Source organism: Bufo gargarizans, chromosome 3 (genome assembly GCF_014858855.1).
Source record: "Bufo gargarizans isolate SCDJY-AF-19 chromosome 3, ASM1485885v1, whole genome shotgun sequence".
Taxonomy (NCBI): Eukaryota; Metazoa; Chordata; class Amphibia; order Anura; family Bufonidae; genus Bufo; species Bufo gargarizans.
Genome location: NC_058082.1, coordinates 410,199,336 through 410,214,157, shown reverse-complemented (window position 1 = coordinate 410,214,157; position 14,822 = coordinate 410,199,336). Strand labels below are relative to the sequence as shown.

At 47.6% G+C, this 14,822-nt stretch overlaps 1 protein-coding gene across 1 annotated transcript in view; it reads left to right on the top strand.

Annotated features, from left to right (window-relative positions):
• LOC122933389 (complement receptor type 1-like) overlaps positions 1-14,822 on the top strand; it is a 107,390-nt gene that overhangs the window by 15,767 nt on the left and 76,801 nt on the right. Inside the window, exon 2 of the mRNA XM_044288356.1 lies at positions 4,584-4,671. Within this exon, the coding sequence (XP_044144291.1) occupies positions 4,617-4,671 (55 nt within the window). The 5' untranslated portion in view covers positions 4,584-4,616. The remainder of the gene's footprint in view (positions 1-4,583; positions 4,672-14,822) is intronic.

Below are 14,822 nucleotides of genomic sequence, written 5' to 3'. Positions count from 1 at the left end.
TCTGGGGATTCTGCACACTTGACAGTTAAACAGTCCTAACTTTTAGATTTGTTGGGCAGCCACCCTTTTTATTTTTTATATTCCACCCTTTTCTGCTGTAACTGGGGCATTCATGGGACTCTCTATTCAGGGGAAAAAGCATTTAGGTGGCATTTTACGCTAGAAAAGCTGACCTGGGTGTGCCAAGACCCAGCAACTCTGCTGTGCCTAAAGAAAACGCAGTGACCACGTGATTACCATGTCCAGTAGAGGCAGCGCCATTTCCACTTCCTTTTATTTGCTGCATAGCACTCAATGAGCACTATGTAGCCTATAAAACAGATGGCCACAGTGGTTAAAGCTTTTTTTTTTTTTACTTTTTAGGGCTCACTAGTTTCATGGCTGCTTTGAAGGATCCATGTTAAAACTTGTTTTGTCATTGCCTTTTTTTTTTTATTATTTTTTTTTTTGCTTCTAATGACAAGAATAGTTCCACAGACGATTTGCACTGTGTTTTAATGTATTGCATAAAAACAGGTACACTAGTACAATATGGTGATTTAGGGGTTAAAAAAAGCACTAAACTCTTCCACTTGCACGTGCAGAGGCAGTTACTCCTCTCTTTATTCTGAAGAACCTGCGCTCAAGCGTGATGACCTCACAACGCGATCATGTTGTCAGTGTGTGATGACATCATCACGCTTGAGTAATTATGGGCCACTATAGGGAACATTATTACTGCTGGGGGCCACTATGGGGGGGGGGGGGCAGCATTATTTCTGCTGGGGCACATTATGAGCCACTATGGGGGGCATAATTACTGCTGAGGGACATATAAAACTGACAGTGCTGTGTTTTGTTTTTATTTCCCCCCCCCCCCCCCCATGGTAACGCAAATGGATCCGTTCTGAACGGATACAATCGTTTGCAATATATATATATATATATATATATATATATATATATATATACACACACACAGACACACACACACACACAGCTCTGTAGTGAAAGTGTTTTAAAAGTCCTTGTGAGAGTCCAACACATTTTGGCCGCATCTCCTGCACTCTTGTACAGAAAACAAGTGACGCACCTCCACTAGGGAAGCACCGCTGCAGTTGATAATTTTACAGTGAACCCAGCGAATATTGGATTAATTGTGACTCCTTATAAGTGTACGACCACCCGGTACAGTTGTCTGGTGCTTGTGATACGGCTGTGCTGCGAGGCTGAAAGGGCTGCAATAGCTTCTAATTAAACAAATGAGACTGCACTTTTGGTGGGTCTGTATTGTTAAAGCCATTAATTGTCTTCATTAGTTAACAAGAGCCAGCTGCGGCTCATATGGCTGTACGGTTCACAACCATGACTCCACCGCATTGTGTGTTCATAATACCCTTTGTACTTCCTGACTTCCCATTTGGAGTGGAGCTGCGAGAGTTTGATTTTCTTTCATTATTATTATGCCTCATGCACACGACCGTTGTGTGCATCCGTGGCCGTTGTGCCGTTTTCAGTTTTTTTTCGTGGACCCATTGACTTTCAATGGGTCCGTGGAAAAATCGTAAAATGCACCATTTTGCAGCCGCATCCGTGATCCGTATTTCCTGTCCGTCAAAAAAATATGACCAGTCCTATTTTTTTGGACGGACAACAGTTCACGGACCCATTCAAGTCAATGGGTCCGTGAAAAAACACGGATGCACACAAGATTGGCATCCGTGTCCGTGGCCGTAGGCTACTTTCACACAGACGGATCCGCAGATCCGTCTGCTTAAAAGCTTTTTCAGAGCTGAGTTTTCACTTCGTGATAACTCAGATCGACAGTATATTCTAACACAGAGGCGTTCCCATAGTGATGGGGAAGCTTCTAGTTAGAATATACTTTGAACTGTGTACATGACTGCCCCCTGCTGCCTGGCAGCACCCGATCTCTTACAGGGGGCTGTGATCCGCACAATTAACCCCTCAGGTGCTGCACCTGAAGGGGTTAATTGTGCGTATCATAGCCCCCTGTAAGAGATCATGTGCTGCCAGGCAGGAGGGGGCACACCTCCCTCCCTCCCCAGTTTTAAATTCATTGGTGGCCAGTGGGCCCCCCCCCCCTCCCTCCCCTGTAGTACTGTATATTCATTGGTGGCCAGTGGGGCCCCCCCCCATCTAATTAAAATCTCCCCCCCCCTATCATTTTTAGGAGCATTATACTTACCTGCGAGCTGCGATGTCTGTGACCGGCTGGGCGCACCTCCTACTGGTAAGTGACAGGTCTGTGCTATAAGCAATGCACCGCACAGACCTGTCACTTACCAGTAGGAGGAGCGCCTGGCCGGTCACAGACATCGCAGCTCGCTGGTAAGTATAATGTTTCTAAAAATTGCTAAGTAACCATGGCAACCAGGACTGCAGTAGCGTCCTGGCTGCGATGGTTACCGATCGGAGCCCCAGTGATTAAACTGGGACTCCGATCGGTGCTCTCCGCTGCCACCAATGATAGGGGGGGAGATTTTAATTAGGAGGGGGAGACAGGGGGTGGGGGGCCACTGGCCACCAATGAATCTACAGTACTACAGGGGAGGGAGGGGGGGCCGGCCGCACTGGCCACCAATGTGTTAAATACAGGGGGGGATGCAGTCATGTACACAGTTCTTTTAGTATATTCTAACCTGAAGCGTCCCCATCACCATGGGAACGCCTCTGTTAGAATATACTGTCGGATCTGAGTTTCATGATCTAACTCAAATCCGATGGTATATTCTAACATAGAGGCGTTCCCATGGTGATGGGGACGCTTCAAGTTAAAATATACCATCGGATTGGAGAAAACTACGATCCGATGGTATAAAAGGGACTCCAGACTTTACATTGAAAGTCAATGGGGGACAGATCCGTTTGCAATTGCACCATATTGTGTCGACGTCAAACGGATCCGTCCCCATTGACTTGCATTGTGATTCAGGACGGATCCGTTTGGCTCCGCACGGCCAGGCGGACACCAAAACGACTTTTTTTTTTTTTTTTTTTTTCATGCCCGTGGATCCTCAAAAAAATCAAGGAAGACCCATGGACGAAAAAACGATCACGGATCACGGACCTTAAAAAAAAAAAAAAAAAAAAAGTCGTGTGCATGAGACCTTATTGGTATACAACCAACAGACCCAGTAAACACAGGAGCACAGATTTACTAATGTGTCTGCGCCAAAATTCTGTCTATAAAATGAGTGCAATCTGGCACATCTGTGGTCTGTACTCTATTTTTCCACCTGCTTGACAAGGGGACAGGCTTTGCAGAGCGGGACTGGGGCTTTGTGGGAATAAGTCCCAAGATGCGCAATTTGGCTAATAAGTCTGTCTGACAAGAAGTCAACTAATCGATAGTATAGAATCGGAGAAAAGTGTCTGTCACTGCACCACCTTTATCATCTGGCCTGAGCCTCTGTGATAGTCTGTCTAGGCCTGAACCAGATTTATCTACGCTTACACCATCTGTAGGATTAGTAAATCTGGGCCAGTGTGAATGGAGCTTAAGGAGGTTATCCCATGACTAGTGTTAAAAAAAAAAAAAAATCGGACGACAATCTCTTACTAACAAAGCTAGAACCAGCCCTGCACCTCACAAGGATCCAGAGATCTCCTCATATATTGCTCCATCCTCTCCCTATCACAGCTCATGGGGCAGTTGAGGGATGAAACTGAGCATGTGCGGCCATCTCAGTGAGCAGGTCAAAGAAATAAGAAAGAACAAACAGCAGGAGGTGCTGTACAGAAACATGTTGTTAAATAACTCATGGCTATGCTAAATGTTTAATTACATGCAATTACAAAAGTGTTCAGGTGAAGTGCTGGTTTGAAAAATGTTAAATATGTTTTGTGGGACAACCCCTTTTAAGTTGTCTGTTATTCTGTAAATGTTGGTTGTCATGTGATATGACTTCCGTAACTTATCCTATGAGGTTTAAAGGGAATCTGTCACCAGTTTTATGGTGTTCTCACTAAGGGTAACATAAACTAGTGACAGATCTCCATGCTGGGTCACTTTCTAGCTATTTTGCCAAAATCTTGTATTGAACAGCTCCAGCGCATAATGAGTCCTGAATATTTATGAGCTCCTGGCTTTCCCTGCCCACCTGCCGCTGATTCATATGGAGAAACCTGTCAATCAGAGGCAGGTGGGCAGGGAGAGCCGTGAGCTCATGACTATGAGGACTTACTGGTATGTGCTGGAGCTGTTAGAATAGCCCTAGTTTTTCTGCTGCTGTCACTTTTAAATCCCAAGTTATCTGCTAGTAGCGAGATGGGAGGACTCTGCTATATCCAACAGCCCCATAGAATTCAATGGTGCTGACCACAAAATGCACAATACTCCAGAACTCATGATCGTTTGTGGTCCCTCCAGTCAGACCCCACCAATTGGACACTTATCCTGTGGATATGTGATAAGTTTAAATCAAGAGACAACCCTAACATAACATTAAAGTCCTGGTGAATACCGTGTGTGTGTGTGTTTTCTCTCTCCAGATAGCCACAGAACTATGTGTAACTATATATATATAAAGGAGGCAGCATTTATTTTAACATGTGTTTTTTATTTATTTTATTTTTTGTAGTATTTCTGTGCTTATTTATCACAACTTATCATCATGGAATACTACTGGACAATCTTCCTGTTTGCAGCCTCCTTTGGTAGAACTCATGGTAAGTTCACGCTTACAATTTTGCAGTACTTTTTAATAAACTATGTAGAACAAATAGAAACATTTTATACATTATAAGTAAAATTATATTTTAAATGGATGGACACAGTCAGTAATTGTGCAAATGCAGCGCTCTTTCAAGTTAACACATGCCTGGGAAACCCTTGCTGTGCATTGTCCCAACTAGCATTTTTCAGCAGAAGCCCTGCCACGAGAGGCTACACATGTGGCCGCAGGATGTCCTGTACATATATCTGAGCTGTTAGTGTCCCTCACATCACTACTAGAGGAGACTGAGTGTCATATGTGATGGCTCCTCAGATCGTCACACCAGTAGTTGGGACCTTGTGTGTCGATCTACAGCAAAGGCAGAATTGAAGCACTCATCTCCAGGCCTCCATAACTGAAACCAACTGTCGTAGCTGGATTTGTTGCTAAAGGCTATATGGCCCCAATCCGTAGCAGTCCAGGGAGAGCTGCTGGCACAATGGGGGGGGGGGAGAGCTGCTGGCACAATGGGGGGGGGAGGGAGAGCTGCTGGCACAATGGGGGGGGGAGGGAGAGCTGCTGGCACAATGGGGGGGGGGGAGAGCTGCTGGCACAATGGGGGGGGGAGGGAGAGCTGCTGGCACAATGGGGGGGGGGAGGGAGAGCTGCTGGCACAATGGGGGGGAGGGAGAGCTGCTGGCACAATGGGGGGGGAGGGAGAGCTGCTGGCACAATGGGGGGGGGAGGGAGAGCTGCTGGCACAATGGGGGGGGGAGAGAGAGCTGCTGGCACAATGGGGGGGGGGGAGAGAGAGCTGCTGGCACAATGGGGGGGAGGGAGAGCTGCTGGCACAATGGGGGGGGGGGAGGGAGAGCTGCTGGCACAATGGGGGGGGGGAGGGAGAGCTGCTGGCACAATGGGGGGGGGGAGGGAGAGCTGCTGGCACAATGGGGGGGGAGGGAGAGCTGCTGGCACAATGGGGGGGGAGGGAGAGCTGCTGGCACAATGGGGGGGAGGGAGAGCTGCTGGCACAATGGGGGGGGAGGGAGAGCTGCTGGCACAATGGGGGGGGAGGGAGAGCTGCTGGCACAATGGGGGGGGAGGGAGAGCTGCTGGCACAATGGGGGGGGGAGGGAGAGCTGCTGGCACAATGGGGGGGGGGAGGGAGAGCTGCTGGCACAATGGGGGGGGGAGGGAGAGCTGCTGGCACAATGGGGGGGGAGGGAGAGCTGCTGGCACAATGGGGGGGGAGGGAGAGCTGCTGGCACAATGGGGGGGGAGGGAGAGCTGCTGGCACAATGGGGGGGGAGGGAGAGCTGCTGGCACAATGGGGGGGGGGAGAGCTGCTGGCACAATGGGGGGGGGGGAGGGAGAGCTGCTGGCACAATGGGGGGGGGGAGGGAGAGCTGCTGGCACAATGGGGGGAGGGAGAGCTGCTGGCACAATGGGGGGGGGAGAGCTGCTGGCACAATGGGGGGGAGGGAGAGCTGCTGGCACAATGGGGGGGGGGGAGAGCTGCTGGCACAATGGGGGGGGGGGAGCTGCTGGCACAATGGGGGGGGGGGAGCTGCTGGCACAATGGGGGGGGAGGGAGAGCTGCTGGCACAATGGGGGGGGGGAGGGAGAGCTGCTGGCACAATGGGGGGGGAGGGAGAGCTGCTGGCACAATGGGGGGGGAGGGAGAGCTGCTGGCACAATGGGGGGGGAGGGAGAGCTGCTGGCACAATGGGGGGGGAGGGAGAGCTGCTGGCACAATGGGGGGGGGGGAGAGCTGCTGGCACAATGGGGGGGGGGGAGGGAGAGCTGCTGGCACAATGGGGGGGGGGGAGGGAGAGCTGCTGGCACAATGGGGGGAGGGAGAGCTGCTGGCACAATGGGGGGGGGAGAGCTGCTGGCACAATGGGGGGGAGGGAGAGCTGCTGGCACAATGGGGGGGGGGGAGAGCTGCTGGCACAATGGGGGGGGGGGAGCTGCTGGCACAATGGGGGGGGAGGAGAGCTGATGGCATCAGCGGGAACTGATGCACTTGGGCTGATCGCACAGGGGGGAACGAAGGGTGTTGGGGACTGATGGCAGGGGGTCTGATGAGTTTTTATAAAGGAAAACAGTCTATTAATTTTTTTTCTTATTAGATTACACGATCTAATCGTAAAAAATAATCTATGGAATACTCTATTTCTAAAGTAATTGTTTACTGCAGCCAGCAGTTTACTGGCATCAGTGGGCCAACAGATCCTGACATACTTTTTATGGAAGAATAGCAAAATAACAAGCTGTTACATGACATTAGCATTTGTATAGGAAGCACAAGTCAAAGGATTGCAGATGTATGAGTTAGGCCTCATGCACACGACAGTTTTTTTTCACGGTCCGAAAAAACGGGGTCCGTGGGTCCGTGATCCGTGACCGTTTTTTCGTCCGTGGGTCTTCCTTGATTTTTGGAGGATCCACGGACATGAAAAAAAAGTCGTTTTGGCGTCCGCCTGGCCGTGCGGAGCCAAACGGATCCGTCCTGAATTACAATGCAAGTCAATGGGGACGGATCCGTTTGAAAATTGAGCCACAGTGTGTCATCTTCAAACGGATCCGTCCCCATTGACTTACATTATAAGTCTGGACGGATCCGCTTGCCTCCGCACGGCCAGGCGGACACCCGAACATAACTTGAAGCGTCCCAATCACCATGGGAACGCCTCTACGTTAGAATATACTGTCGGATATGAGCTACTTCGTGAAACTCATTTCCGACAGTATATTCTAACACAGAGGCGTTCCCATGGTGATGGGGACGCTTCAGGTTAGAATACACTGCAAACTTGGTACAAGACTGCCCCCTGCTGCCTGGCACCACCCGATCTCTTACAGGGGGATATGATAGCACAATTAACCTCTTCAGGTGGGGCACCTAAAGGGGTTAATTGTACTATCATATTCTCCTGTAAGAGATCAGGGCTGCCAGGCAGCAGGGGGCAGACCCCCCCTCCCCAGTTTGAATATCGTTGGTGGCACAGTGTGTGCCAATCGCCCGCCCATTCCTCCCTCTATAGTTAAAATTCGTTGGTGGCACAGTGTGTGCCCATCGCCGCCCCATTCCTCCCTCTATAGTTAAAAATCGTTGGTGGCACAGTGTGTGCCCATCGACCCCCCCTCCATCTCCCCCCCCCCCCCCATCATTGGTGGCAGCGGAGTTCCGATCGGAGTCCCAGTTTAATCGCTGGGGCTCCGATCGGTAACCATGGCAACCAGGAAGCTACTGCATCCCTGGTTGCCATGGTTACTTAGCAATAGTACAATTGTAGAAGATTCATACTTGCCTGCCTGCTGCTGCGATGTCTGTGTCCGGCCGGGAGCTCCACCTACTGGTAAGTGAAAGGTCTGTGCGGTGCATTGCTAAAGAACTGTCACTTACCAGTAGGAGGAGCTCCCGGCCGGTCACAGACATCGCAGCAGCAAGCAGGTAAGTATGATTTTTAACTATAGAGGGAGGAAGGGGGGGGGGGCATGGGCACACACTGTGCCACCAACGATTTTTAACTATAGAGGGAGGAAGGGGGGGGGGGGGGGGTTATGGGCACACACTGTGCCACCAACGATTTTTAACTATAGAGGGAGGAAGGGGGGGGGGGGCGATGGGCACACACTGTGCCACCAACGATTTTTAACTATAGAGGGAGGAAGGGGGGGGGGCGATGGGCACACACTGTGCCACCAACGATATTCAAACTGGGGAGGGGGGGGTCTGCCCCCTGCTGCCTGGCAGCCCTGATCTCTTACAGGAGAATATGATAGTACAATTAACCCCTTTAGGTGCCCCACCTGAAGAGGTTAATTGTGCTATCATATCCCCCTGTAAGAGATCGGGTGGTGCCAGGCAGCAGGGGGCAGTCTTGTACCAAGTTTGCAGTGTATTCTAACCTGAAGCGTCCCCATCACCATGGGAATGCCTCTGTGTTAGAATATACTGTCGGAAATGAGTTTTCACGAAGTGAAAACTTAGATCAGAAAAAGCTTTTATGCAGACGGATCTTCGGATCCGTCTGTATGAAAGCAACCTACGGCCACGGATCACGGACACGGATGCCAATCTTGTGTGCATCCGTGTTCTTTCACGGACCCATTGACTTGAATGGGTCCGTGAACCGTTGTCCGTCAAAAAAATAGGACAGGTCATATTTTTTTGACGGACAGGATACACGGATCACGGCCTCGGCTGCAAAACGGTGCATTTTCCGATTTTTCCACGGACCCATTGAAAGTCAATGGGTCCGCGAAAAAAAAACGGCACAACGGCCACGGATGCACACAACGGTCGTGTGCATGAGGCCTTAGGCTACTTTCACACTAGCGTTTTAGTTTTCTGGTATTGAGAGCCGTCATAGGGGCTCTATACCGGGGGGGGGGGGGGGGGACGCTTCAGTTTTGTCCCCATTCATCCATTCATTATCAATAGGGACTGAACAGAACTAAATGTTCCAAAATTAATTCCATTCCGTTTAGTTGCATTCCCAATACTGGAGAGCAAACCGCAACATGTTCGTAGTTTGCTTTCCATCCTGGGATGTGAAGCAAGACTGATCCGGCATGACCCCAAATGCAAGTCAATGGGGACGGATCTGTTTTCTCTGCCACAATAGAAAATGGATCCGTCCTTCATTGACTTTCAATGGTGTTCATGACGGATCCGTCTTGGCTATGTTAAAGATAATACAACAGGATCAGTTCATAACAGATGCAGATGCTTTTATTATCAGTAACGGAAGCGTTCTTGCTCAACCCTGCCGGATCCAGTAAAACCGCTAGTGTGAAAGTAGCCTAACAGTCAAGTAAATTTACAATACACATAGGTGCCATGATCACTAGGACATATAGGCTTTGTTAGCCTGCAAAAAAAAAAATATTTTAAATCTAATCCAATACAAAAGAAACAAAAAACACAACATACTGTGCTGTCTCAACATTGACAACATTTTCCAGATTAGAAGTCCTAATGTTTAAGGAACACACTAGTAATTAGGAATACCATTCCCAATGAAGAGCACTTTGTATTGTGAGGCATAACGAAAAGTTAAAGTATAACTAATCCTTTCAAGGCACATTATGGCTCCATTCACACGTCCGTGGTGTGTTGCGGATCCGCAACACACCCAGCCAGCACCCGCTATAGAAATGCCTATTCTTGTCCGCAGCTGCGGACAAGAATAGGACATGTTATATCTTTTGTGGAGCTGCGGACCGGAAGTTCAGGGCCGCGCTTCGCAAATGCGGAAACGGAGAGCACATAATGTGTTCTCTCCGCTTCACGTCCGGGCCCATAGAGAATGAATGGGTCCGCACCCGTTCCGCAAAATTGCGGACGGGTGCAGACCCTTTTGCGGATGTGTGAATGGACCCTAAGTGCTGGGTATTTATTGAGCAATGTTCTCCAATTAGAGCAGGGGTGGGGAACCTTTTTGCTGCGGAGGGCTATTTGGATGTTTGTAACATTGTTTGCGGGTCATACAAAATTCTCAACTGAAAAATGTAACTGCCGTATTTTGTCAAACATCTAATTGACCCCTGTCACACGAGCGAGTTTTCCGCGTGGGTGCAATTCGTGACTTGAACACATAGCACCCGCACTGAATCCTGACCCATTAATTTCAATGGGTCTGTGTACCTGAGCGTTGTTTTTCACGCATCAATTCTGTGTTGCGTGAAAATCGCAGCATGTTCTATGCGTGAAAAAACGCAGAATATAGAAGTGAATGGGGCTTCAATGAAAAACGGATTGCATCCACAAGCAAGAGAGGATGCAATGCGTTTTTTCACTGATGGTTGCTAAGAGATGTTATTTGTAAACCTTCAGTTTTTAATCATGCGTGTGAAAAACGCATCTAAAAGGATTGCACCCGCGTGGAAAAAATACAATCGCAAACGATACTGACTGAACGTGCTTGCAAAATGGTGCGAGTTTCACTGAACGCATCTGGACCTAATCCGTCATGCTCATGTGAAAGAGGCCTTAGGAGTAAGTTACAGAAATTGTGTTTCAATTTAAACAAATTCCAGAGCACTGTACTGTATTCTTGCAGCACAAAATGGTGCGTGCACTATGTACCATTTTGACCAAATATAGCAGTCTGACTGCATGCTATATATTTACTTCTTTATTTCCTTATTTTGCAATATTGGGCCAAGCTCATCCCAGAGGAGTTCAGAGGGAGGTTCACCCAGCTTTCACGATCCCTAAACACTGTCCGTGCCTTTTGCCCTTTTCTCAGCCTCAGATCAGACTCCCCAGCCTACATCAGCCTCAGATCACATCCCCATCAGACCCTCCCTAGCCTCCATTAGCCTCCCATCAGACCATCTCCAGCCCTCATTAGCCTCAGCTCAGACCCCCATCAGACTCTCCATTAGCCTCACACCATCCTACATCAGAGACCACCCAGCCTCAGATCAGACCCCCAGCATCCAATCAGACCCCCCCAGCCTGCACTTCTTCAGATCAGCCCCCTAATCAGACCCCAGATCATAAAAAAATAAAAATAAACTTACTGTATCTCTACAGGTCCGGACAGCACTGCCACTCGGCAGATTCACTCACCCTCCCTGGTCTTATTCCTGTCGAGCTGTACTGTGACTTGATAGCGCACAGCGTCAGGTCATAGTGCGCGCCTATGTGCGCTACATCCTAACTCTGTACGTGTCAGACACAGAGCGGGGCCCGGAAGAAGACCAGGGAAGGTGAGTACAGCTGGCACAGTGCTGTTCTCTCCTTCCTGTGCCTCCTGCATGCTAATGACCGCTTCCATAATGCACTCTATGCTCTGGCAGGGAGCTGGGGCCACATGAAATGATTGAGCGGGCCGTATCTGGCCCCCGGGCTGGCGGTTCCCCGCCCCTGAATTAGAGATAAGTTATATGTTTCTCTACATGATGTGATGGTGCTTTCCATCGCCAACCCTTCCTAGCTATAATGTCATCAAGGCCTTGTTCACATTTCCGTGTCCGTATTGTGTACGTGGAAAAAAAAAAAGCATCCTTACTTAATTCATGGAGATGTTCGTGGATGGGTCCATGTGTCAGTTTTTAACCTCTGTGTGTCATCTGTAATCCACAGATGTTGCTCAGCTGAATTAATTAAATCATTTCAAGAGCATTTCCTATCTGTCTTTCTTGAAAAACTGACACACCACGGATGCCATCCGTGTTGTGGGCGTGTTTGGTCTGCACCCTGGACCAAAGTAGTACATGTCTCTGTGATTTTTATAATTTTATTTATGTAGTTATTTTTTTTTTTTACTGACCGTGAGTCCGTAAAAAAAAATATTGATGTGTGAACAGACACATTAAAATCAATGGGTATGTGTGGATTCCCCAGAAAATGCGGACAGTACACGGCAGTGAAAAACGGAAGTGTGAACGAGGCCTAATATGAGGAATCTGAATTTAACGCCAATGTTTAGCAATGAGAATGTTTGCTGCTGTTACAACATGAAATACAATACTAATGATTAGTTGCCTCTAGGGATATCAGCCAACCATACATTAAGTAAGGGGAACGATAGCCCAAAATCCCAGCTAGAAGAGAGTGAATCCCAAAAAAGCAGTCAATCCCATACAGTCCCAAAAGATATCTAATATATAAAGCGGAGTGTATGTCTGTGTGTACATCCGCACTGTCGCATTTACCATCACAAAATTTTGCACAGCCGCCTCCTATGACTCTGAACATCATAGACTGTTTTGAGTGGAAATTTTCACCCTGCACTTTCCAGTTATTTTCTCCCAGGCTGTTAGCTCTGCAATGCGACCGGCCAGCGCTACAGCAGAAAAAGGGCAGACTCTGCCTACTATAACTTAGTGACTGAAATCTCTGCCTACTATAACTTAGTGAGCAAAGATACTGGAGGGCATAGCGGGAGAACGGAGCGGCACCCGGGGATAATAGTAAGTGCAGTGAGATCCCCGGGTGCCGCTCTACATGTCTGTATACTTAGTTCACATGGTCATAATCGGTGAAAGGTCCTCTTTAACCGCCTAACGCAGGATCACGGTCCGGAGGCGGCTGTCTCAGGCAGAGTCATGCATCTACGCATCATATCGCAAGACGCGAGACTTCCTGTGAACGCACGCACACAGGCGCGCGTTCACAGGATCGGCAGGCAAGCGAGTGGATCTACAGCCTGCCAGCAGTGATCGTTCGCTGGCAGGAGATGCGTTTTTTTTTTTTTTACCCCTAACAGGTATATTTTACCCCTAACAGGTATATCAGACGCTGTTTTGATAACTGCGTCTAATATACCTGGTCCTCTGGTGGTCCCTTTTGCTTGGATCGACCACCAAAGGACACAGGCAGCTCTGTAATAAGTAGCACCAAGCACCACATTACACTACACCCCCCCCCCCCGTCACTTATTAACCCCTGATCACCCCATATAGACTCCCAGATCACCCCCCTGTAAGGCTCCATTCAGACGTCCGTATGTGTTTTATGGATCAGATCCGCAAAACGCATACGGACGTCTGAATGGAGCCTTATTTATTTCAGTAAATTTCGATTAATAACAAAAAAAGTAAAAATGTCAGCAGCAATGAAATACCACCGAATGAAAGCTCTATTAGTGAGAAGAAAAGGAGGTAAAATTCATTTGGGTGGTAAGCTGCATGACCGAGCATTAAACTGTGAAAGTAGTGTAGTGCAGAATTGTAAAAAGTGGTCTGGTCAATAACTGTGTTTAAGCTAGGGGAGCTGAGGTGGTTAACCACTTCAACCCCCCTAGCTGAAACACTCCTAATGACCAGGCCACTTTTTACACTTCTGCACTACACTACTTTCACCGTTTATTGCTCGGTCATGCAACTTACCACCCAAATTAATTTTGCCTCCTTTTCTTCTCACTAATAGAGCTTTCATTTGGTGGTATTTCATTGCTGCTGACATTTTAACTTTTTTTGTTATTAATCGAAATTTAACGATTTTTTTTGCCAAAAAATGACATTTTTCACTTTCAGTTGTAAAATTTTGCAAAAAAAAAAAATACATCCATATATAAATTTTTCGCTAAATTCATTGTTCTACATGTCTTTGATTAAAAAAAAATGTTTGGGCAAAAAAAAAAAATGGTTTGGGTAAAAGTTATAGCGTTTACAAACTATGGTACAAAAATGTGAATTTCTGCTTTTTGAAGCAGCTCTGACTTTTTGAGCACCTGTCATGTTTCCTGAGGTTCTACAATGCCCAGACAGTACAAACACCCCACAAATGACCCCATTCCGGAAAGTAGACACCCTAAGGTATTCGCTGATGGGCATAGTGAGTTCATAGAACTTTTTATTTTTTGTCACAAGTTAGCGAAAAATGATTTATTTTTATTTTTTTATTTTTTTCTTACAAAGTCTCATATTCCACTAACTTGTGACAAAAAATAAAAACTTCCATGAACTCACTATGCCCATCACAAAATACCTTGGGATGTCTTCTTTCTAAAAAGGGGTCACTTGTGGGGTAGTTATACTGCCCTGGCATTTTAGGGGCCCAGATGCGTGAGAAGAAGTTTGAAATCAAAATCTGTAAAAAATGACCGGTGAAATCCGAAAGGTGCTCTTTGGAATGTGTGCCCCTTTGCCCACCTAGGCTGCAAAAAAAGTGTCACACATCTGGTATCGCCGTACTCAGGAGAAGTTGGGGAATGTGTTTTGGGGTGTAATTTTACATATACCCATGCTGGGTGAGCTAAATATCTTGGTCAAATGCCAACTTTGTATATAAAAAAATGGGAAATGTTGTCTTTTGCCAAGATATTTCTCTCACCCAGCATGGGTATATGTAAAATGACACCCCAAAACACATTCCCCAACTTCTCCTGAGTACGGCGATACCACATGTGTGACACTTTTTTGCAGCCTACATGCGCAAAGGGGCCCAAATTCCTTTTAGGAGGGCATTTTTAGACATTTGGATCCCAGACTTCTCACGCTTTAGGGACCCTAAAAAGCCAGGGCAGTATAAATACCCCACATGTGACCCCATTTTGGAAAGAAGACACCCCAAGGTATTCAATGAGGGGCATGGCGAGTTCATAGAATTTTTTTTTTTATTTTTTTTTTTTATTTTTATTTTTTTGGGCACAAGTTAGCGGAAATTGATATTTTTTTTTTTTTTTTTTTTTTTTTTTTTTT